General features: G+C 39.9%; 2 protein-coding genes across 2 annotated transcripts; one reads left to right on the forward strand and one right to left on the reverse strand.

Moving 5' to 3' along the window:
• The first annotated feature begins 741 nt into the window (after window positions 1-741).
• LOC145438531 (F-box/LRR-repeat protein 12-like) lies at window positions 742-5117 on the forward strand. The gene is made up of 4 exons (XM_080315864.1): window positions 742-921; window positions 1605-1848; window positions 2873-3081; window positions 4640-5117. The coding sequence occupies exons 1-4, from the start codon at window positions 815-817 to the stop codon at window positions 4941-4943; spliced, it is 864 nt and encodes a 287-aa protein (XP_080171990.1). The 5' UTR covers window positions 742-814; the 3' UTR covers window positions 4944-5117.
• A 198-nt stretch (window positions 5118-5315) lies between these two features.
• Window positions 5316-17088, reverse strand: LOC145438530 (ciliary microtubule inner protein 2B-like). Its single transcript, XM_080315863.1, has 8 exons — window positions 16896-17088; window positions 16750-16832; window positions 14970-15141; window positions 11088-11181; window positions 10852-11021; window positions 9611-9743; window positions 8962-9198; window positions 5316-5512 (listed from the first exon to the last, which is right to left on the reverse strand). The coding sequence occupies exons 2-8, from the start codon at window positions 16830-16832 to the stop codon at window positions 5433-5435; spliced, it is 969 nt and encodes a 322-aa protein (XP_080171989.1). The 5' UTR covers window positions 16896-17088; the 3' UTR covers window positions 5316-5432.
• Window positions 17089-25961: the final 8873 nt, after the last annotated feature.

Raw genomic sequence — 25961 nt, forward strand, 5'->3', positions numbered from 1 at the left:
ATATCGTACACTCATATAAGAACGCAGCAAAGATATAGACGACGACTTTAACGGAAAACTACATTCTTGTCACATATCCTTACTTATCATGACTTTCACAGAAGCCAGAGCTAGATTATGGTGCATTCAAAATAACGACGGAGCCGACGGGATTCGCATGACCTGAGCAAATAATGAAATATGTAACATCCAATATTTTTTTACGGAAAGGTAATATTCATCTCATACTGGATAAATTTATGAGTTGTGATTTTACAGCTAACCAGTCGGTAATATGAACAGTACTGTAATATCACCGTGGTTGAGCCATAAGGAGCTCGTGTCTGCTATGACACCACCAGAAGCATTAGGATTTGTTACGCACAGGGATGTTCAGGCCCAAATCAATGTTTATCTCTACTTGCTTGCATTGAAAGTGTCCATGTCCATGCTACTTAGTCAGAGATGTGCAGATGGATATCGGAATCCGAATCCATCTTTCTCCAGCTGCCGGTTTAAAATCCTGTGTTTGAAAATATTCTGGTGGTAGCCTATTTGAAATTCTGCTACTTTAACATATTTGTGGGAAAAATCTTACTGAAATCCGACATTCAAGGCAATTTCAAACTCCTGATCCATTCATCCCATATCAAAGTCTTTCTGAATGGAGTCGTGATTCGTGAACACAGCACATCAGTGGTTTGCATTAGCAGCCTCATAGAGTTGTCGCGCACTTTAACATTCATTGTGGTTTTTTTACCACTGTTGGTTGATTGCAACCATCGGTCGTTTTCGTCTTATTCGCGGAAGGTGTTGCTGATTTTAGAGCTCAATAATGTCGGGCGAAAGCGTTATCGTCTGTGGGTTTGATTTTTTACCGGACAATCTCGTTCTTGATATCTTCAAGTATCTAACAGTTTCGGACCTGGTCCAGATTCAAAGGTAAAACTCAATTCGTTAGCAATACTAGAATGCGGGGTAGTCTCTTTGACTAGTCGAATAAGCCAAGTCGTACGTGATTGCGCTGAACTTATAGGCCGGAGTCTCTTCCTGTCCTTTTCATTCGGGGCTGGGGCTCACAGATATCTGAAAAAATACTCCCTGAATGTTTTTTAGTCGTTTCTGACTGTTTTAAATATTTGTCTTTTTGGTTGTTTTGTGATGTGCATTATTATACCTGTGCTGTAGTATATATTCTGGTACTTAGTCACTGATATTGATAGCGACCTGTATATTGATATGATATATAATATAATACTGCCACAACTGCCATGTAAACTTTTACAACCAGATAAATAATAGGTATTCTAATTTAACTTGTGAAATGTTTATATACTCTCATTTTAATTCTAATCTGATTTCTGCTTTCCCTGAAAATGCTGGAGGTGAACTGTATCGTGCGAAACGGGCCAAGCTCATGCTTATGTGGATAAACCCAGATTTGATAATGAAGTGAATTTGATTTTTGTTGCATTTCTTTCTGCTATGGAATCGAATTTCCAAGTGTTTGTTGAATTCAGTAATTCTAATCTAACCTGAAAAAATGGAAAATTTCTAGTTGTCCACGTCTCTTCTCCGAGGCACAAATCTTCAATGGCAGTGTTTTAAATGTATTTTATTTTCAGAGTCTGCAAACGATGGCGGCGCATCTGCGGCGACTTTTATCTATGGACTGACGTTCGAATAACTCCTCAACGTATTACCAAAGCAATCTTGTCAAAGCTAGTCAAAAATTACTTCACGGATAAAACATCCTCACTCGATCTTTGCGGGGCGTGGAAATGGCAGGACAAAAACCATACCGTTTGTCTCTCAAACCATATTCTGAAGAATATCGCGAAAAAATGCCCCAATTTGAAGGAGTTCAAGGTATTTAGTTTGTTGAATTCAAGTTGGAGATATTATAAGCCGAAAGGTTTCGAGTCACAAGTCGATTTCACTTCGATAGTTTTGACTCGAGTCATTTTCAATTCCCCACCGAGTCTAGTCCGAGTTCAAATCAAGGAGCAGCGGGCCGGGTCTAACGCGTGAGACTCAAGTCCGACTCCAAGTTCTCATGTTAACTGTTCATCATCGAGTTCAAGTCAGGTTCAACTCACTTCTGCGAAACTGATTTATAACTAGTATGTTACCATGGCTGCTGTTTTTGTTACGTATTTGTGTTTATTTTTTCTTCTCTGTCCTACAATTGCAGACTGTCCACTGTTATGTTCTTTAAATTTATACACTATTACTTCACTGTCGTAGAGGTGACTAGGCCTTTATAGGTCATATGGTCACCTCAAGTAAAATTGTATGTTTGACAAAACAGTAAAAGTCTGTCGGTAATCTAATTTTGATCAAATTTGGAAATGTTAATTGCTCTTATTCTAATATAATTTGTAAAATGTCTCTAAGCTCTAATGTCTTGTTTTGTTGAAAATGCTTCAAGGGGATAGTAGTCTATACTGCGGAACGAGCCAAGCATGCTGTACATGCATCTACTATTCTTGAATGGGAATGAGCTCTGATTTGATACGAACTGAACTTCATTCAATGTCCAAGTTTTCGCAAATTCAGTAATTCTAATTCTAATTCTAATCCATCTTGGAAAAAACTGTAGCTATAATTCTAATCTAATTTGAAAAAAAATGCAGCTACAATCCTAATTCTATTCTAATTTGGAAGCTGAAAATTTTCTAGTTGTCCAAGTCTGGTTTTTAGGTCTATTTTCAAGTATCGGCACTTATACACGAGAGTTGTATTGAGTCATATAGAATGTGTCGAGTCATGCGCCATGACTCGAGTACAAGTCAAGTCGATACACAAAATGACTCGAGTCGAATCGTCAATGAAAAAATGCAACTCGAGTCATTACAACCTTGTAATCACACCAATCTACTCAATGGTATAGCTCGAAGAAGATAATCTCCGAGATATCGACTTGTCGCTGCTTCCAAAGTCAATCGAGAGTCTTTCATTCACACGTTGCGATATTCCACGAAAATGTCTGGCGCACGTGTCCGGGCATTTTGATTCGCTGAAAAGTCTGACGTTGCGACGGTGCCCCGGCTTTGGGGAGGAACATTTGTCGAGTTTCGGAAAGTTGGACAGTCTTGAAAAGTGAGTTTTGTGATCTTGCAACAATTAGATTTTCTTCCCATTGACCAGGATATATTTGGCATGCTACTTGAACTCCATAGAAGTGGTGAAAGTTGTCAGCATTACTACTCAAGTTGGGGTTGAAGTAATGTCATAAATGTATACTCGATTACAAGTACAAGTAGTAATTTCCAAGATGTATCAAAACCATTCCATGTGGAAGTAGAAATAAAATGTACTCAAGCAGTTTCAAAAGTAGATTTGGTCAAGATGAGACATACTTTTGGCAGTTAATAGGAGGCGACTACTTCCAAAATTATAAGATGGATCTTCACTACGAAAATATAATCCGTTGACACTATTTCACTCGATTTTTCTGGTAATTTTACTCATGACAGTTACACAAAGTTATCCTGAAACTGCTTTCTTTTCAAATTCGAAATTGCAACAAGTAGTTCTGCCTCAAATTCCTCTAGCAAGAGTAATTTAAAAACTACTTGGTGCAATGTAGTTTAAGTAGGTAAAACCTACTGTAGTGCTCCGAACAAGTAAAAGTACTTCGTTAGTGCCCAGCTCTGCGTATCACATTTCTGTTTCAAAATACATTTAGGTGACTGTGCATTTGGACAACTACATAATTCTAGTCGTCTAATTAGGCTAGTTGAAGTGAGATGAGCCTACTGCTAATTAAATTCAAATCTGTTTTGTGAAATGTTTCTATTCTTTCATTTCAATTCTAAGTTTCTTGTATATATAGCGAGAACTACTTCTAATCTAATTGATGAAATATTTCTATGCACTATTTTTAATTGTGATCTAATTTCTGGTTTTCCTGAAAATGCTACCTGAGAACTGTATCGCGCTAAACCAGTCAAGCTCGGTGTGCAGACATTTGCCATTCTCATGATTATGAAAATCAACTATGTGATATGAAGTTGAACTTGATTAATGTTGTATTTTTGTCTAATTGAATTTGAAACCTGCATGATCACCTGGGCTGAGTTGATAGTAATATCTGCCGCAACCAATATTATCAACGAAATGCTGCATAGGCCTACACGAAGTTGGAAATATTTCGCGCTCGTCACGACTATAGACGATGCATACCAATATCTTCCTATAACATTAGTACATTCGATTTCGGTTCGAATGGTAAGCGTGCTCGGTAGTTCTGCTTCTACAACAACAACAACAAAACTTTCATACGTGGGCCAAGTTCACAAGAAAACGGTGATATTATAGAATGTAAACGTTTACATTCTATAGTGTTATATTCTCTGCATTACTTTTCATTCAGTGTGCATGCCTCTTATTTACTTCGCCTAGGCTAAGGTGGGTGTCTGATCTTAATGGCTACTCCAAGTTGTTTCGACACCTTCCTATCTTTTCATTGTATCGCAGTCTTGTGATGTTTTGAAACGATGAAAATATTAATAAACCTGACTGACTGACTGACTGACTGACTGACTGGCACATGGCTACTGTTCAGTGTTCATATTTGTTGTAGTTCTTGCAAATTCTGATTGTAATCATATTTTAAATCCCTGAATATTTTTTAATTGTCCAACTGTGATTTCAGGCTTGAATTCTACGTCTGCTACCGGATGCAACAATCCATGATCGAAGTCCTCGCTGAAAATTTCCCAAACATTCGAACTCTAGCATTGGTCGGAAGCCCGTACTTGGGCGACGAAGCGTGTCGTATCATCGCGTCTCGATTGAGGCATTTGGAATCGCTCGAAATTGATGACTGGCTGGATTTATCGCAAGCGGCCGTGGATATTTTGCAGAAGAGTTTGAAACATCTCAAGTTTCTCAGCGTCAAAGCGAAATCGGTCAACGAGGGACGAATTCTCATTGTGGGGTCAAGAATCAATGTCTGATACCATCTCTTGACTCCTTTGATATCTGAAATACTGTACTTGGCAATAATGTCACCTGTCTTATTTTCTTTTACTGTTTCCGTTTTTACATAATGAAGCAATCTACTTTATTTCATTATAAGTTATCCTACTTACGCATCAGGTATAAAAATATCATTTAAGTTATTGAGAGGATTTTTGGGGTTGTAATTACGCCGACCCGTGTGCGTGTGGGAATCGCGAAGAGCTTGAGTCAGTTTTGAGGCGTCCTTGCGTGAAAAAGGACTCCTGGAGGTACAGAACTTCTGTGTTCAATATATATTCATATTGAAATAGACCCCAATGTTTTCCACTGGCACTAATCGGCAGTTCTATACTAGTTGCTGACGAGTATCAGGCGGAAATATTCGGGTATATTTCAATACGACTATAATATTCGATTGTATACAGAATAAAAATGACTATAGCAGATGATTCGTTCGTTGCTTCCGCGGGTTGAATTCGCGGGAGTTACGACGAGATGTCGATTGCAGTCTTCAGCGGATTGACGGAAAGATTTGTGAATGTGCGCCCGAATCGGAACTTTTGACCTGAAATTACACGGTTAGTGATAAGAAATGGTCAGTAGGTAAAGGCAGGGATATCTAGATATCCATGGTAAAAGTAACCCTCCAGCCAGACTTGGGCAACTAGATAATTCTAGTTATCTAATTTCACTAAATGCTTGTAGTTTGCGAGACAACATTCTAGTTTTCAAAACTGAACGTTAGTATACAACGCCGTGCTGACTAACATGGGCGATGCTCATGGTTACCACAAAAGAGGCAACATTTTATTAAAGTAGTACAAATACAACATGTTCATAAACGTCATTTTATGACTATGAGCAGCATGCGCAGTGCGCACGATACCAGACAACGCTTTCCAGCGACTAATGATTCGGTATTGGGGCTCTAGACATATACTACAAATAGCTGCAGGACTATCACATCCTAACAGTGTTGGGATCAAGTCACCACCTTCGATTCACGAGTCATTTCGAGTCATTGCAGATTTTGACTCGAGTCAAGTCAAGTCAATCGATTTTCGAAGGATACTCGAGTCAAGTCAAGTCACTTGATTTTTGGAGGTGACTCGAGTCAAGTCGAGTCAAGTCAAGTCAAGTCACGAGTCAAGTCACAATTCAAGTCAAGTTGCCTTTTCGAAGAATGAGGCATGATTACGTCATTACATTTTGCTAGCTGTCTGAAATACAGATTGAGTGGTCATTGACTCGGAACCGATGAACGAATATAGAGCTAAATATACACGCAAGAAGGCGCTGTATCGCTCACATATGCGTAGAACTGTTATACTGCTAAGTAACTGCATAGCCTCAGTTTAATGTTACCAGCCAAAATAGAGAAACGAATCGATAAGATGCAACATATTACCCATTTACATATTGATATGAGACCCTTTGGACCCGCTGAACAGTATATAAACTATATTCAATTTCAAAACTACTTCAATTTCAATGAAACAAGAGGTTTGGCTAAGGTAAGAACAGACATAGATATTTTGCTATTCAATTACGTTACTACTAGTTAACGACAACGTAAGCTGTAAGCTTCGATCACTTCGTTTGTGGTGGATGTATTTGTGAGAGAACACCGGAGGCTCAGAAAACACACGATCATTGAATGATTCGGCGCTCTCACGGGTTACACCTGCGTATCGCGAACAATCCGAACATATGCAAGATACAGTGATTTCTATCGACACCGATTACTTGATGACTTGAAATTGACTCGTGAATTTTGGTCCGAGTCACGAGTCAATCCACATTTCTGAAACGCCGAGTCAAGTCAATTCAAGTCATTTTAGGTAAGTGACTCGAGTCAAGTCAAGTCATACTAAAAAGGTGACTCGAGTCTGACTCGAGTCAAGTCATGACTCGAGTCATCCCAACACTGCATCCTAAAGATTGATCTTGTGGGGACGTTCTATGTTGTTTTCTAAGCGTCTCGGTCTTGGCAGTGTCTGGGCCATTGCACGTCAAGGCAATATGCTTATTGATGTCAGCTAATTCTCCATCGATGGAATGCTGTTGCCATCGCCAAAGCCGTTTCAGCTAGTGTGGAATAGTATTGTTACGCACAGGCGAATATAGCTTATTTTGAAACACCAACAACAATAATAATAATTTGAAACTGAAATCAATTATAACATTTCAAAATGCTTTATTTCGCGTTCTTCCAAAATCGCAAATCAGATCGCCAGCAGCGATTGCGGTGAACCCTAGCATAGTACAAAACGAGCCAAGCTTGGTGTACAGACGTTAACCATTCTCATGGTTATGGGAATGCACGGTGAATTCATACTAACTGATTTTTGCTGTATTCATTTCCCATTTACATTTCATTGAATTGCAGAGTTTTTGAGAATCAGTAAAAATCTAATTTGGAAAAAAATGTGTAGCTCTAAATCTAATTCTAATCTAATTTGGAAAAAGTTGTGTAGCTCTAATTATAATTTTAATCTAATTTGGAAAAACTTGTGTAGCTCTAATTCTAATTCTAATCTAATTTGGAAAAGCTGAAAATTTTATATTTGTTCAAGTCTGCCTCAAGTTGATTTGGAACCAATGATATATTAGGGTTACCAATTACCATACGTCCTCTTTTAAGAGGATTTGTCCTCTTTTTTTGACTTTTTTGAAAGTGTCCTCGGAGGACGCCCTTTTGTCCTCTTTTTTGAGATTTTGTCCTCTTTTCGAAAATTTAGGTCAGATTTAGAGCAAATTGCGAGTGATATGCCGTAAATTAGCACAGAAGTGACGCTACGGCGGGTATTTCAGAGTGAAAAACGGTGATTTTAGCTCTGGGCGGAAAGATGACCTTTTTTTTAGTCAACCGATCATAAAGTGGGAAAAATTCACCGGTTTTTAAGAATTCTTCTCCGGTTTTGCGAGTCTCAAATTTCTGAAAAAGTGTCCTCTTTTTAGATTTCAAAAATATGGTAAGCCTACGATATATATACAATCATATGTATATCATTGTTTGGAACCGACCACTGAGCTCTAAAGTCACATGACTTTGTTATTGAATTCACATGCGCTGGCGCCAAATAAATATTTTAGATTACCGCTGTTCGTGTGGGTTTGTCGTTAGTGTCTGTGTAGAAGATCAAGACCGAATTACTGACGTAGTATCGTTACACGGAGTAAAGGTACGTGTTTATGGTACCCTAGAAGTTCTATTAAGTGGTTGTATCCTACAAGGCCTTTTTGTTGCTATAATATGGCCGTATGTGTTGTTTGCAGCTGTTCAGCGACAGAGTCGCTGATGCCAAGAGCGGCGCAGCGTTCTAAATATGCAGTGGTCTCAAATTATAGAAGCAAACCTGTCTGATAATACCACGGCGGTTTAATTACAGTAAGGCGAACGCTTTACGGTACTGGCGCTCATGGGACGACGTTCAGCTAGATACATTTTTGTGTAAAGCTTGTTGCCGGTACTGATACCAACCCTTTTTCAGAAGTTGTTGTTAAGTCGCCCGTTGAGTGCCGGTACTGCACACCTGGTTGTCGTAACTAAACCACCGTGGTAGGTGAGGCACAAGGCACGGAGTTGTGCTTTCTCAAAGTGCCAGAATATCAAAATAAGCTGAGATTAGGGAATGAATGATAGATAGATAGAAACTATACGTTCAGCAGTCTGCTTATCATATCTACCTTAGGTAAGAACAGTAAATCTGAAAAGTTTCCTGTGAGAGCTTTCTGAGATACTACCGTACAACGAGAACAAGAAGATCCGTCCTACACACCGAGTAGCCTAAAATATATTTCTTAGATGGCCGCCGCCCGTGCTGATTAGTCTGTTTTCAACACGAATGACGTAGTAACGGGAGCAAAGTTTTGTGTTTTCTAATGGATAGAAATTACGTTCAACACTCGGCTTATTAGCTTATGTCAGCAGCAAATTTGTCAAATTTTGTAAGTGAACTTTCCGAGATAGTACCGCACAAAGAATTATACGTTCTACTGCATTGAACGCACCTGGTACGTAGCCCGCGTATCTCGGGATCATTCCAGCTTCTACGAGGTAAACTTTGGGTTTCATGACCGTGCTCTTTATCGTCCTGTCCGCGTTGATGATGTCACTCTCAAGATCTTTGCCTTTGTTCGATTTGTGGCGTGTCACATCGTCTGTGAACTTTCTCAAAGCCTCGTTCGTGACGAAAGGATAACTTTTCCCCGACAGCTCTTTGAAGAACGGAACGTGTCCGGCGAAACCTGAATACAATTAAGCGGCATGTAATCACCAGGACTGGACAAAATCGGAGGCCTGAGTAAATCAATTTTGAATCGAGAATGAAGCGTCGAGTATATTCGACATTCAGTACGTTTTAAGTCAACAGTATGGATGACGTGAAAAGTTCAAATACGTTCCTACGACAAAGAAAATAGCGCCAGTTCTGTATCACATCCAATATAATTAGATATTTTTTCGACCATACCGATTTCAAAGCACTATTATGACAAATAATGCTTCGCGGATATGTGATTTCCACTAACGCGCGTGGACGGTTTGCACTACATGTTTCGTTTGCTGTGATATGGCCGATTGAGGTTTCAGGGCTTCCACAGTGCGAGAGTACTGGAACCGGTAGGCCTAGTATCATCACGCAAACTTGAGGCCACCAACCTGATTTGAAGTATTTCTGTGGGTGAGCTGGGGGTAGAAAATAGGGCGAGTCGTGATGTTTGACAGCGCTCTCGGACTTGAAAGGAGGAACAAGTCGATTTCTGACGCGTAGTGGAAGTTGAGTTTTCAGATTCTGAAGAGAGATAAATATTAGGTATGGTGTGAACCTCTGAAAGGTTCAGGTTCGTGTGAACGCGAACCTTTTTGAAAGGTTCTGTGTGAACACGAACGTGAACCTCATGACGTCACGTGACGTCATATTGCTAATTCCAAGCCTATCTTTCAATGGAGTGATAGCCTGTGTTAATGTACACGATACCTAGCGACGACTCAGGCCACATCAAACTCCATGTTGGCGTTTTAAACATCGCTAAACATATCAACTGAGGCAATCAAAGGATATGATACTCCTATCAAATCAATATCTTCCGTCGCTTTGCCAACAATTTCAACGAGGACTTACCAGGGAATATAGGCCAGACCGGACAATGTATTCAGCGTCTGAGTATCGCTACATTGATATTGAGCAGAGTGTAAAGCGGGTTACTACTTTCTATACTTGCTACCAATATTACCCCATTTATAAGTTATGCAGCAGTAGCCAACATCTCAATCGCAAGAATTTGGTTTTAATGATGCAGTAAACTCAGTAAAGATATGAAGTCAAGATTGACCCCGTACATCAGCTAGATTTTTTGCATGAGAAAACGATATCAATCTCATTGATTGATTGAATATGCATCATTCGCTGACTACGTATTTCGCTCGTGATGTTGTGTGATTGCGGGTCAAACTCATAGCAGAGAGTCACTAAATATTCACAAACGGAAAGCTGGATATTTCGAGCAAACTTTTGTAACAAAGCAAGTAAAACTTTTGATAGGTGCCAAGGTGCATGCTCGTTTAGTGTTAATTTTTATTGCTGCCAGCGCCATGCATAGAGTGGCCCGCAGTTGAAATGCAATAAATATGAACCAAAGATGTTATAATGAAGTGAAAATTGTAATATATGAAAAAGGTTCACAGTGCAGAACCTACCAAGGTTCTGTTGTGAACGCGAACCTCTAAATTTCCGAGGTTCACACACAGAACGCGAACGTGAACCTCACGTTCACACCATCCCTAATAAATATATTATTGCTTCATCATCCGGAATATTAGCAACAAACAAATTGAGTATGCATCAAATGTCAAAACAAATAACATCATATTAGTGTGTATATAGGGACGCTTGCATAAACCTCATTCCCCCTGGGCATATCCCCGCACTGCGCGCGCATGGTCTCTTTTAAACGCCTCCTGCCGTCCTGATGCCGGCGTTGGTCGGTGGAGAAATCCCGTAGCGCGTCATCGCAAATGTGCGGGAATCCTTTCCCGTTGTAGGAAGACAAATGCGCTTTTGGCACGAACCCTGAAAATGACGGAAAAGGTTAGAAAATAGCGATTTAAAAAAATAGAATTGAAAATGCGCGCTCACCCGAATATCCGCTTCGCATCATCGGTTGGTAGATTTGGTCGCCGATTTCATCTCGTCTGCTGTTTAGGAAGGCTCTGACGTCGTCATGCTCAAGCTGATTGGAAGATGTGGTCGTATTAAGTTCCATCAGTTAGTCAAATATTGAAATTTTCCTCAGACCAAAACACCACAAATTGTGATATGATGTAAGAGGAGGGTTTCTAAACGACCTGGAGTGGTATTTCAATCAGACTCAAATCTTGGCTTATCACAGGGGTTCGTAACCAACTAACCATACATGAACCCTTAATTATTTTGGGGTTATTGCGTGGACCAGACATGGGGTAATCGCGATTAGTAATCGTAATCGATTACGACGATTACAGCATTTTCAAGTAATCGTAATCGCAATCGATTACATTCGAAAAAAATCCAAAGTAATCGTAATCGTAATCGACTACTTCACATATCTAATCGATTTCTTTGTGAAAGAACGATTACTTTTTTATTTGTACAATGAATATGACATTACCGAACATTTGTGAACAACTAAGAGATGTTATACCAGGTTATTGATAGCGTAAACGGTTGATTTTCAGACGCCACTGCTCATTATTACGTCAGAAATATTAGCTTTGCTCGTCCTTGCGTAAGAAGTATCCACACGTAGTAAATATATATTCGATGGTCATTGTTGTGTTATTGTTAGAACAGTGTAAGCCATGCTGTATATCAGGTTATCAATACACTCCAGACGCCACTACCTCGCAGCAAGATAATAATCACCACTCTGCCTAGTTTCAAATAGTAACTTATGTATTGATGTTTGGTTATGCTTAGTTAAACGCAGTTTGACCGTTGCTGCTTGGCGAGCAGTAGGCCTATCTATTTAGTATACGTATGTATTGTACGTACACCGGACAAAGATTTGAAATTTTGTACTCAAAATAAAACATTATGATGGTTAAAATCAACAGCTGCTGATATATATTATAACCGGCCCGTTCTTTGCTGTTTCTCGTAACGGCAGCTTTCAGTATCTGTATTGAGTGAAAGGTAGAATTTAAAGTTCACTTTATCTTATTCTCATATGACTCTACTTGAAACGGGCGCCAATCGTTATTTCGTAATTCTTCACTCAAGATTTATACCTGTCGCGATGGCCTTCCGCTTATACACCATGTTAGCGTGGGTTGTAGGCACAATCAGGACCAAAACAGCAATTCGTCCCTCACTCCCAACGTTGGTATTGGTAGGGTTGTAACCAAGTCACAATGTTCCAAGTCACAAGTCAATCGCACTTTTATAGTTTTGACTCGAGTCAAGTCGAGTTATTTTCAATTCACCCGCGAGTCAAGTCCGAGTCCAAGTCAGCTAGTATAGGGACGAGTCCGAGTCATAGTGTTTGACTCGTGTACGATGCCAAGTCGTTATGTTCACAGATCACTTTTAAGATCAATCCGGTTCAACCCCCTTTTTTCAACTCTGCTCGAGTGATATAGAATGGCTCGTATTCATAATATAGTAATTTTCATCAGCTTTCACAGTTTACGGCCCTATTTCCAAGTATCAGAACTGATAGACGAAATACAAATAATGTGGTAACTTTACTATTCTTCGAAGTTACGTGGAATGTCTGTCTTGGCCGTTCTAGTCTCGAATCATATGACTTGGTTCGAGTCATGCAAAATGACTCGAGTACAAGTCAAGTCAATACAAAAATTGACTCGAGTCGAGTCAATTTACGCATTTTAAAAAATGACTCGAGTCAAGTCTAGTAACCAAAACATCGCGACTCGAGTCGAGTCATGACTCGAGTCATTACAATCCTGGGTGTTGGGGCCCATAGGGTGGTCAGTTTTCAAGTTGATGACTGAATTTCGTCAATAATATTGCTCATTGCATTATATTGCTATTCATTCCGATTTACCGGCAGAGCTGGGGGCACGTAATTCATAATTATAGCATCATGTATGTTGTTATAATTACTTTATTGTATGTTGTTGATTCGTGACCTCCCGTCTTTTATATAATCAAAAGATACTGGAGTCGCCCAAACGTAGCAGACTAAAAAAAAACTTTTGTGAGACGCACACACCAATTATCATGTCTTCATTCCTCTGTTAGTGCCCCGGGTGGCATTTGCATTGTTGGGGCTCAGATTGGAAGGAACGGACTATTCGTCACGCCCACAGAGCGCGGCTACTGACAACGGACACATACCAAAAGTTTTGGCACAAAGCACACTTTGTGGAGTTGTATGTTGGCCGGAATTGTACACGTCTTTTGGTGTGTCGTGACGGAGCAATAGCCGCCACCGAAATGCATATTCCAATAAATTATGCTTGCTTTTTTCTTGAGGGGCAGAGGTAAGCATTTCAAAATCAAGCTATTTAGAGTCATTAAATCCCGAAGCTCGAAGAAAATTTTCAAGGTATATTACTCTCTTGAAAATACTCTATAATAATTTATGTTGATTCACGAAATACTTTTGAGTCCCCTTAGAGCTCGCTCCCGGTCCTATTGGGAAGTTTGGGGTGTGGCAGTTACGGATGTGGCAATAATGCAAATCGTTGGGTGCGATGAATAGTCCTGCGTAGAGTTTGACAATGGGTGTATGATGACGTAACAAGCAAAAGCATTAAACCTTTTCATCGCAAGCCTTATATTGTCTTCCAATATCTCTTCTGAAATTAGTTCTAAAAAGCAAAACAAATGTAATCGTGAGTAATCGTGATTACTTTTGAAATGTAATCGTAATCGTAATCGACTACTTCCTGATTTTGCTGTAATCGTAATCGTAATCGTAATCGCGGGATTCACAAGTAATCGTAATCGCAATCGATTACATTCGCGAAGTAATCACCCCATGTCTGGCGTGGACATGGACACCCTTGTCGGATAAAATTCATTGATTTCTTTAACTGCACAACCAGGGTTAAATCCGTATCCTGACCGTGAAATTCTGACTATAAGGTTACCTGACCTTTCATGAACCCCTTAAAACTGGTTTGCGGATCCCATGGGTCCACGGACTCCGGGTTGACAACACATGACCCAGAGCATATAAATAAGAGGTATGCACACTGTACGTAAAGCAATGAAGAATAACATAATGACAAGCGTGGAAAATTAATGTGGCATGTGCAGTACACTGTACAGTTAGTATATGTTTGTTAACCATTTTCATCATTTCGAAGCACCACAAAATTGCGATACAATGAGAAGATAGGAAGGCGCCGAAACGACGGAGTAGTCTTTGAAATCAGACATCCACCCGGGCCTAGGCTATGTAAAGAGGAGGTATACACACTGAATGAAGAGTAGAAGAAAGTAAAACGAAAAGACAAGCGACAAAATGAGGTGTCACGTGACGGAATGCGAGAACGATATCTCAGGTCATGGTCCGATAAATTCAAGGGCTGACTAGTAGGCCCATTTATTGAGTAGAAATTATTTGTATTTCGACTTGAATGTGGACATGCTCGATGACTGTCGGTTAGCCGGCGACATACTGTTTCACAAATCAGGTCCGGCATATTTGATTGAGCGACGATCCTTCCAGTCAACGGTATGTACGTTTTACGTAGCCTACTTATGCGCTTATGATTCCGAAGTATAAAGAAGACATTGAAATTTTTGGGGTTGTGACTGCAAACTAATACCTAAATTTGCATTTACTATGCATTTATGGCGGTTACGCATTTATTTATTAGTAAATTTTTCAAATAAATGATAGAATTGAAAAGAAACGAAACATAAACTTAATCTAAACGTGCATACTTAGCAGTTAGCACTACATCCAAGTCACAGTGAGTTGATACAACAACGTGCGGCATTACAGTAACTAGAACTGCCAGATGATACCTCAGACGCAGCTGCACGTGGCAGAAAATGCGATACCTTTGGCACGTCGTGGAATCCCAGGGCTACGGTATGCGAGCGTGGGGGGTCTATTCGGCGCAGAAGATCTGGGTCACGGTCGCTGGGTCTGGCCGATCGTAAAAGGCGGTTGGTCGTGGCTCCGAACGTGTGCCCGCATTGGTACTTGTACTGGTGCTTGTGCCCGGCGTATCTGAAATTCGAGTGGTCTTGGATATTTAGGGTAAGCCCAGGGATGTATTTAATGTGAATTTAGTCATCACAATGACCACGCGCAGTCAATGGATTCCTAGAAACATAAACAACATGATAACAATGAGGCCGCGTCTATCGTAGACGATACGGGGCGTTGATAAACTGTCCGTATTGAAAGATTAATCGGAATTTCGAAAACTTTACTTCCATCACATTCACACCAATCACACGACACACAAAAATACTAGTCATCCCTCAAGATTACCGGACCTCGATCTGACATCAACCTCAACTATCGACACATGCGTCATTCATTTTCATCGCTATAGTTTTATGTTATCCCTTATTTCTTTCCATTGAATGTGCATGTGCAATGTGCATGCCTCTTATTTACATCGCCTAGGACCCGGTGGGTGTCTGATTTCAAAGACTAGTCCAAGTCGTTTCGGCGCCTTCCTATCTTTCATTTTGAAATTATAAAATTATTAACATACTGATATCTGACACCTATTTTTCAGCACGTGTTATCGCAAATCGTTATGGAATTCGAAATCGTTTTATGTTATCCGATTTTAGACCACGGTGGAGATTCAGTCGGTCATTGATTGAAATTTTCAAAAACACCATAACATTTCTATATAATAAAGAGGTAGGATGGTTCCGAAACGACTATAGTAATAAATTAGTCTTTTAATATGACACACACCTTGGACTATGAGGTATGTAGCCTATATACCGAATCAAACGTAGAAGATAACACAAAAGCATCAGCAATGAATGCTCTATAGTTAGTATAATGATTACTAAGCGGTTGAGCTCGACACGCAGTTTTTCAATTCTGCATTCAGCGCTTTGCCCGCTATGTACGTACACTATAACCTGCATTCAAAAACGAAATCAAAGCATATATAATCGACACTATTCTTTGTGCTGATATATGTGGATCGCGTGGCTCGTATATGCTAAATTTTATGTGACCATTCTCTGCGTACGTACAGCAGGTCTACACTTCTTTGCAACATGTTTGTCCTGCTATTTGAAGAGCAAGGTGGGTGTCTGATTTCAAATATTACAAGTTGTTTCGACACCCTCCTATCTTTTCATTGTATCGCAAAATCTTATGTGGTGTATTGGTCTGACGAAATTATTAATATAATGATACTATACAAATGTGTTTGATTGATGTTAGGTTGCACCAAGTTATTGTTTCAACTACTTTTCTTCATTGTATCGCAATTTTGCGTTTTGTTGGAAGCCATGAAAAAGGAACATAAACCTGCCTTCTATGGTTTATTTATCGCTCTAATTTTACTGTCTTTTAACTGTGTTATGAGATACATGTAACGATATCCGTTGCCACGATTCGTAAAATCATGAGTCGCATTGATGCCTGGTTTATTATTTTCAATTTATGACAAGTTCAGGAATAAATAACTCTCTCTCCCTCTCTCTCGATGGATTTGGTTCATTACAGCAATTACTATATATCGCACTCAACATGAAGTCAAATTCAGCGCGCGTAGCCATGTTACCCAAATTACGTGGGACAAATCCTAAACATGTTATATTCCTCTCGCAACAAGCAGTTCGCAATTTCAAGACTCACCCCGGAATGTGATATGGCTCTTCTGCAGACAGCGAACTCCTTCTGATATCCTGATATTTGTCTTCTGGCTTTAAAATTGACATCTGGAAAGGAAGCAGAAGCTCGTTGGACGATAATCTGTCGGAATCTCACCAATAAGTCCTTGCCTTGCGAGTTTTTTCCGTATGCGCTCGATCACAGAGAACCTTTATGCCATTCCGAACCGAAGTCTAGTTTTTTAGATCTGCCCGTATAGAATGGCATCAACGAATCTCATATTTGCGGAGCCCAAATGGAGAAGAGATGTCGAATTAATTGGTCTTTTCTACACCTGGACAAAACTGAAAGGCTCTGGACTTGTCCAAAATGCTTCTTCTTCGGTATTCGCTGTAAGTCACGAATGTTTCGACCTCAAACTCCAGAACTCCATAAGAAAAAAAAACGACTAATGACGATGGAAAAGAATATCAAAAAGTTGTAAAATCTCGCGACTAAACTGACCGGAACCTCGAAAACCATAGTGGATTCCAAATCACTGAAAGTGGCGGGAAATGAACCTAGCTCGTATGGGCAAACTCGAGAATCTGAGTATTAGGCGAGTATCACTCATTTTGACATCACAACAATATAAATATTGTGAATTGTTCAAATATATATCTTTCATACGACCACAATGAAGATAATCCCAGTTCTTCTTCACATCTAGATTTTTGATATTTTTGACCATGCCTCTATACTTCATGCCTACTTTGTGACAATGCTGTGGGTCGATCACGAGATATGTCATTTCCAGTAACGTGCATAGCATTTGTACTACGTGTTTCGTATGCTGCGACACGACCAATCCAGGTTTCAACGCTTCCACAGTGAAAAATAGTATCCAAACTATAATTCTCGTGGATATATTAACTCTTGGAGGCAAGAAGAGTATGATCTCAGTACTCGAAAAATAATCTCTCACTGTTCGACTCGAATCATTAGAACTAATACTCAGCCCTAGTTACGAAGTACATAAAACTTTCCTCGATTTATATTGGATCAAATCTAATATACGGACAAGAATTGCCCTCCTATGCTACCGATTCAGTTCACCACAACCGTACGAACATTGTTCAGTAATAAATCGCCCATTGTCTCATCGCTGTTTGTCGACCACAGTCTCCCCGCCTCGTCTTACCCTTACAAGGTGACAAACAAAAGGAAACATGATGAGGGCGGTCGGAACAAAAACAGCTGGTCGGCGACATTTTAAAGGGCCATTAATTACAGTGATCCCGGTGACATTTTGTGGTGTTCCCGTGACTCCAGTTATTTCGGATAAAAAGTATAATTTTCTCTAAAAAAACAGTGGCTATATTAACCTTTGGGCGGATGCATGGACACTCTATCCATGAAATTCAGTTAAGCTGGTGACTAAAAAATGGTCATCACTTTTGTCCAGTCCTCATAATTGCAATCCTGTTGCCTAAAACGCTACCTCTGATGACTAAAAAATGTTATTACCCTCGCTTGTGACCTAAGGTAAAGCGAAAACAAGGACGTATCACAAATTTAGGTAATATCATGTTATAAAGGACACTGTAGTTTTATAATTGTAGTCTCCGCGTTAGCTTTCATGAACCCCCTATATTAAGACTATAGTCCATGGACCCCGGGTTAAGAACCCCTACTGTAAAAATCACTTTCTGGAACTTCAGTCGCTGTCTGATTCATCTCGCGCCCAAGAAGTCACTATAAACCCGTTTGCTTATATAAAAGTGTTGCCAATTCAGTAAACATTAAATATTTATAGCCGATGATCCCACAATCCCGCGTTTCATCACGTATTTCACCAACAGGGCTGTAGTTAAAGACGAAAAACCTCTCACTTCTAATCCCCAACGCGTGACGCTTATATTTGAATTGCTTACTTTTGTTAATTATGAATTGCCACCCGCTTCACTCTCTGATTAATTTAACGACCAAACGTCTGTCGATCACGTTAAACTTTATAGTCCTTCGAATAATTAATTTCTCAGACTCATGCTTTTTGAAACGTCATCCTTTGAGGCCACTTTTTTTTCTGAACCAACCATAAGCCTCTTCGCTCTACCCCTCATTTAAACAATCTGGTACAGCGCCATGTAACTTTAATGAAGTCCCGCGAAGTGAAATGATACGGAATTGTTATTTGTATAGTGTCGCTGAAATATTTTGTATAGCCACAAAGATTTATCGTTTCAATATTTGCAATTGCTTGTAACTGTTTCCTCATCGGTGCTAAGCTCTCTTATTCGGCATGAGTCTGCTTCGATATTATGGCCGATTCAGTGAGAAGAGAACATTTCAAGCATTTACAAATGGATAAAGGGATGTTAAGACTTAACAATATCAGTAATTCAGTCCCTCTGCCCATATATCTATTGGCAAGAATCATGTTTCTGTACAGCTACACAGAACACGTTCTCCACAACGACAATTGCCATAGCAACAATGCAACCATACAAAAGACAGCCCGCCGAAAGTATCCGGGCTCTTAGCTATCGCAACAGACGGATCAACTAAACCAACAAATTGATTTGGATAGGGCTGAGTTAATCTCCGCTAATCCTGATCCGAGCTAGTTTGGAGTTATTTGGTAGAGTTATATCCGTTATTCGTTTCAAACTTTGTGTTTTGCTACCATGGTTGATAAACAATTTCGAAGTTTCTGATATCGTGGGATAAATTTACAATATCTTAATAAGTTACACGTCAGTTACTATTCAGCTCTCAAGTTTACCGGACCACGACCTGACATATCGATCTCGTCTTCCGTCACATGCCATCTCATTTTGTCGCATGTACTTTTGTATATCTCATTTTACTTCTCTTTCAGTGTGCCTGTGCTTGTGCAATCTGCATGCCTACATTTTACAGCGCCTATACCAGGTTTGTGTCTGATTGTAAAGCTACTCCAAGTCGTTTCGACCCCTTCCTATCTTTTCATTGTGTCGCAGTCTTGTAGTGTTTTGAAATGATTAAATTCCTAATAATACTGATACTGGTAAACTTGCTCCTGACCTCTGCACGTCACATTCACTCGTAAATACGCTACTATACTAAGTACGATCTGATGTTGCTCACACAGTCATCGAATTCAATATTATTTCGAATACCAGCACGACTTTCATGTTATTAATTAGGCTGCACTCCTTTAATAACGTGAAGAATATGATATCAAAACGCAAAACGGATAATGAACATTTAATTAGATTTCGGTGACCCTATACGCCCGTGTGCTGGAGTCATGATGAGACTAATTGTGCGTTTCGCTTGAAACAATGCCAGGATTCCCCAGTGACGATAAAATGCTGCAAGTGATACTGTTTCACGTGTCATTTGTAATGAAAACCCCATTTTTTAAAGTCAAATTCATCAACCTTCGGACGGTTCACGTAAATCCGACAGGACGAAAAGAAAGGGTTCGATCTGCGCGAAAATTCCAGAGGGTTGTACAAGAAAACAGAACCTGCACATCATCATCATTGGTTTATTAGTAATTTTATCGGTTCAATACACCACAAAAATGCGATACAATGAAAAGATAGGAAAGTGTCGAAGCGACTTGGAGTATAGTCTATGGATTCAGACACCCAACTTGGCCTAGGCGATGTAAAGAGGAGGCATGCACAATTGCACATTGCACACTGAATGAAAAGTAAAGAAGATAGTATAGAAAATGGCAAGCCCAGCAAGAAATGCGGTGGCATGGTATGGAAGGCGAGATCGATAGGTCAGTCGTGGTCCGGTAATCGAAGGCGGACTAATATTCACAACCCGGGGATAGGTGCATTTGACTGATTCTAACCCATTGGACGGGTGTGAAAGCCCAATTTGATACATTAATAAACCGTTTACCCCGCGCTATGGAGGAAATTGGATGATTACATCTATTTAACCCATGGATTTGCAGTGTATGAGCATGTTTTGTGAAATTGCCTATACGAGCATTTTCCATTGTAATCTTGACATCGATGGTCAAAATTACGAGTATTTCAATTGTATCGCGATAATAGCAAAGGAAGTTCAACACAAAACTAATGTGGTATTATAAATTATAGTGGGTTTTGAGATTAGGCCTACCGCTTGTTACAATTTCTCTCTTATGTCGCTGTTACATTCACGTTGACCTATAGTTTTAGATAAATCCCGTGCAATGACTGAGTTCACCATATCTAATGAAACGCAAATGGTGATATTTAGGGTTACCATACACGTCCTCTTTTAAGAGTATTTGTCCTCTTTTTTTAAAGTGTCCTCGGAGGACGCCTAAATGTCATTTTTTTAATTTTTTTTTAAATGTACGTGGAAATTGAACTGAGATATAGTAAATCAGCGCTGAAGTGACGGTCCGGCGGGCTTTTCGGGACTATAGTGTCAGAAAAATGACCTTTTTTCATTTTTAGTCATTCAACCACAAAATCGGGAAAAATTTACCACTTTTTCCAGATTTTACCCCAGCATTCTAAGTCTCAATATTTTCAAAAAGTGTCCTCTACACAGATATCCAAAATATGGTAACCCTAGTAATATTATTATTGCGAATATGAGTGATGCTTATCGCCTTCTGCGCCACGTTATTCGTCAGGAAATTCAAATCAAGCAGTAAATAAATGAGCTTATTACAACTTATTACGAACTCAGCAACGGCGTTCGACAGTTGGGACAACAAAGGTATGTTGCGTTGGGGGAACGGGACATGTAACTGATAGCAATAATTTATAGAAACTCAAATGGTATATTTTGGTCTATGGTGCAAAATAGTTCATACGCTATAGCGAAGATTCTCTGGGCATACCCACGATAGACGCCGATTTCGGGGTTACGATAGGCGCCGAGTTACGCCCGTCACTATATTTACCCGTAAAAAGTGCTAAAACGCCACAATAAATTGTAATCTGTGATTAAATAATCAGACAATCGAAGCGACCTCGTTGAAGGCGTTGATTTCGACACGCGTGCGCTGTGAAACACCATCTCCTCTCTCGACCAGACGAGCAAATTCACGTTCTCATCTAAATGAAATTGTATTTGCGCCCATATTCGTTTACAAAATAATCGTTGAGATAGTTTCGTGATAGTCGTTTTAATTGAAGCGCGAAATTGGACAGTGCTGTGTTTGTATGCCTGCGAATTGAAAGTCATTCCTGCGCAGTGCGCATATTCATTACTCTAACAAGGCTTTGCCATCATTTATCGTCAAATGCAGCAATGCTGCTGAAACGCGCCATTATAATGAAAAAACAATGGTCGCGATGTCAGACTCGGATCGGAACCCAATTGTACTGCACGCAAATTACGAATTACTGATTAGACGCGCGCTTTCTCGTTTGCAATGATCTGTACTAATTCTTGTCTGCTTCAAACACTCGTATTCCCGCGATGCCACATGTCAGAGTTCAATTCGTTACTAATACGGCGCATTGTGTAGCGCACGACGTTGAATTACGTTGTCAAACATTGGTGCAACTCGAGATTCTCGGTGGCGCAAATTCTGAATTTATTCGATCAGTTTGAACGGTGACCTTCTATATGTTCCAATAAATTCATTGCTGCTGGACGGGCTCTATCGAGCGCAATGATATCGCGGATCGGATTTTAAACTATTGTGATTTGTATTTCTATTGACAAATTCGCGCCATGCGCCCATATTGCTCTTGCTGGAATGACACCTGGATAATTAAAATCTCACCATTTCACGATCAAATTCGACTGGCTTATATCGGGGCGTATACGTAGGCTGTAGACCCCGGGCAGATATTTATCAGTGCGTTGTCGGTATTAAAACCCTAGGCGCGCAGCAAGCGAATTTCTCATTTAAAATTCGAAATCCCGTGCTTTGGAAATGCCAATTCAATAATACGTATTATCGGTGCTGCGTATAGCAGTGTTGGGATCAAGTCACTACCTTCGAGTCACGAGTCATTTCGAGTCATTGCACATTTTGACTCGAGTCAAGTCAAGTCAATCGATTTTCGAAGGTGACTCGAGACAAGTCAAGTCAAGTCACTCGATTTTTGGAGGTGACTCGAGTCAAGTCAAGTCACAATTCAAGTCAACTTACGTTTTCGAAGTATGAGGCATGTTTGCGTCATTGCATTTTGCTAGCTGTCTGAAATACAGATTGAGTGGTCTTTGATTTTAGCCGATGAACGAATATAGAGTTAAATATAGCCTTCACGCATAAAGGGGCTGTATCGCTCACATATACGTAGAACTGCTAAACTATGCAAGTAATTGCATAGCCACAGTATAGTTACCAGTCAAAATAGAGAGAACAGAGAAACGAATCGATAAGATGCAATACATACCCATTTACAAATTGATATGATACAATTCGAGCCCGCGCTAATGGTTGAGGACTATATAAACTATATTCGAATTCAATTTCAATAAAACAAGAGGTTTAGTTAAGGTAAGAACATAGAACAGAAATAAACATTTTGCTGTCAAATTACTTTTACTCTCCTTGTTTACGACAACGCAAACTGTAAGCTTCGATCACTTCGTTTGCGTTCAATTTATTTGTGAGAGAGGAGGCTCTAAAACGCACACTCATCATCATCATTGGTTTATTAGCAATTTGAATGATTGGTCGCTCTTACGGGTTACGCCAGCGTTTCACGAACAATCCGACCATATGCAATATACCAGTGGTCGGGAACCTTTTTCGTCCGAAGAGCCATATTGACCCTATATTTTACATTTGAACTCCCAAAGAGCCATACATGTCAATCAACTACTACGTCACAATTGAAAAAGCGTGACGTCATGGTAGCGCAAATTCGAAATCACTACATGGGATTCGTCGTTTGCACCGTATTTTCCCTGTAAAAACTCGTACTAATCATGCTGGTTGTCTTTATTTAAGTAATGAATAGGCTATGCAAAACTTGAGTTACATAGATCTTTTGCAAGTTATATATTTTAATTGTACTGCACTGAAAGGCCTGTGATATTTTTCTAAGCTTAAGACAATTACCATTTAGATATCCAACAGACCTAGACAACAGTAAACGTATGAATCTACTTTGTACCGGGTTTTACTGTTAATGCGTCTTTTGGCGTTGCATGGCATTCCTGATGACTTTGCAGTCTGGTTGATAATTGTTAACGTTAATCTTCATACAAAATATGAGACTTTCTTCAGTCATACGAGATCGTAGGTTCGTCTTGATGCTAATCGTAAATGCGAGGACCCATGATTCGTAGGTGGGGCCAAACCTGGTCACTATGCAGCAGTCTACATACCGAACCCACTGTAATGTGTGATGTGTCATTGACGTGGGGGTCATGGTAGGCAAGGTACGCAGTGCCTCACCTGTCCAATGAATGTTGAACATTTTTAGTACCAAAATCACGCAACTTGCCTATTTATTGTTCGAAAATAAAGCGTAAAAGGAGAGGTAAGGCATAGGTGAGGCACGGCCGGGCGATGCCTTATTACCTGTGATAGCGCAATTCATCGTAAATATAGAATTTGTAATAACTGATATTAATCGAATGTAATTGTCGCACTGATTCCGATTCGAATTCTCAATTCCAAAGTATTCGGCGGCAACATAACGTGCACCGCACACCTACATTTTAACAGCGACTACAAAGCTACGTTATCAATCAAGAGCGTGGACATAGCTATGGCGTTGTTTGTAATTTGATTTTGTAATTGTGAAAGTCACTTCCACGGTAGTTCATTTCTCGCCGTAGATCAGGAAGACAATGTGTATTTGAAGAATGCATTGTGATACAGGTGTCGCCATGTCTCCCAGTCTCTGAGATCAATCAACGTATCGTGCAATCCAACATTTCGTGGTGGGTACATCGAACTCGTTCAGGAGTGATAGTTCGACAGTAACTTAAATTTGAGGATTTTGAAAAGGGGGTCCTAGCCCTAACTCCGAATACGCCACTGTATTAAACTCTCAAATACATGTTTATACTGCCACAAGAATAATCATATATCTACTGGTCGTGCTGAAGATTTAATAACAAGTTGCTGCAATATTGATAAATTAAGCATAAGAAAAAAATTTCGCAAAGAGCCATACTTTATGCCCAAAAGAGCCATATATGGCGAGCCATAGGTTCCCGACCACTGCAATATACAGTGATTTTTATCAATACCGATTACTTGATGACTTGAAATTGACTCGTGAATTTTGCTCCGAGAGTCGATCCACATTTCTGATACGCCGAGTCAAGTCAAGTCATTTTAGCAAAGTGACTTGAGTCAAGTCAAGTCATACGAAAAGGTGACTCGAGTCATTCACTGAGCAGCATTTATTAAGAACGTAATTTGGAAATAAAATTAAAATACGCTGGAGACTACTCCTTGTCGCTTCGACATCTTCCTGGCTTTTCATTGTATCGCATTTTTTGTGGTGTATTGAACTGATAAAATTGCTAATAAACCAATGATGATGATGATGATGATGAGAATACAGCTAAAAATTTTCACTCGGCCCGCCAATGTATTTTCTACTTCTCATTTGGCCCGCGGAGGTAAATAATTGCCCACCCCTGGTCTAGGGATTGAATATGACTCTTACAGGACATGTCCGAGTCCAGTAAAACCCCGAGATGTTTGGCATTTTCTGTGTTGGAAACGGGCTGACCAGGGATGTTAACCGTTAGGTTATTTTTTGAATTTACTGACAGCAATTGGGATTTCGAGGCGTTTATACAAAGGTTATTTTGGGCCGTCCACTCATGCACTTTGGGCATTCGGTCACTAGTCAGGGAATAATAATAATCGTCGGGTTATATTTTTCATCGCATTGTAGCCTACATTGTCTTGAAAGGATGAAAATATACGATATGACGATTATTACGACGATTATTGCTGTCTCATATTTGCATCGCCTAGGCCCCTGCACCATCGAGATGCTTTGACGACGGAGTTGCGATACGGCCCACCCACTATACCCTCTACCTACCGATCTAGAAGCCGGACGCATATAACCACTATCTCGCTCGGTGAGCGTCCATTTCAAAGTCGCTTCGACACCTTCCTATCTTTCATTGTATCGTATTTTTGTGGTGTATTGAAGTGATAAAATTGCTAATAGACCAATGATGATGATGATTGTGATGTTTTGAAATGATAAAGTTAGCAATAAACTGACACTGACAGGCTTACTTGATTGACCGAATGCCCGCCTCCTAAGCCGAAGAACTGTGAAATAATCTCGAAGAAGCCGTCGCGACTCAGG

This window comes from Botryllus schlosseri, chromosome 5, assembly GCF_051294905.1.
Source record: "Botryllus schlosseri isolate E-star chromosome 5, Bs_hap1, whole genome shotgun sequence".
NCBI classification, from domain to species: domain Eukaryota; kingdom Metazoa; phylum Chordata; class Ascidiacea; order Stolidobranchia; family Styelidae; genus Botryllus; species Botryllus schlosseri.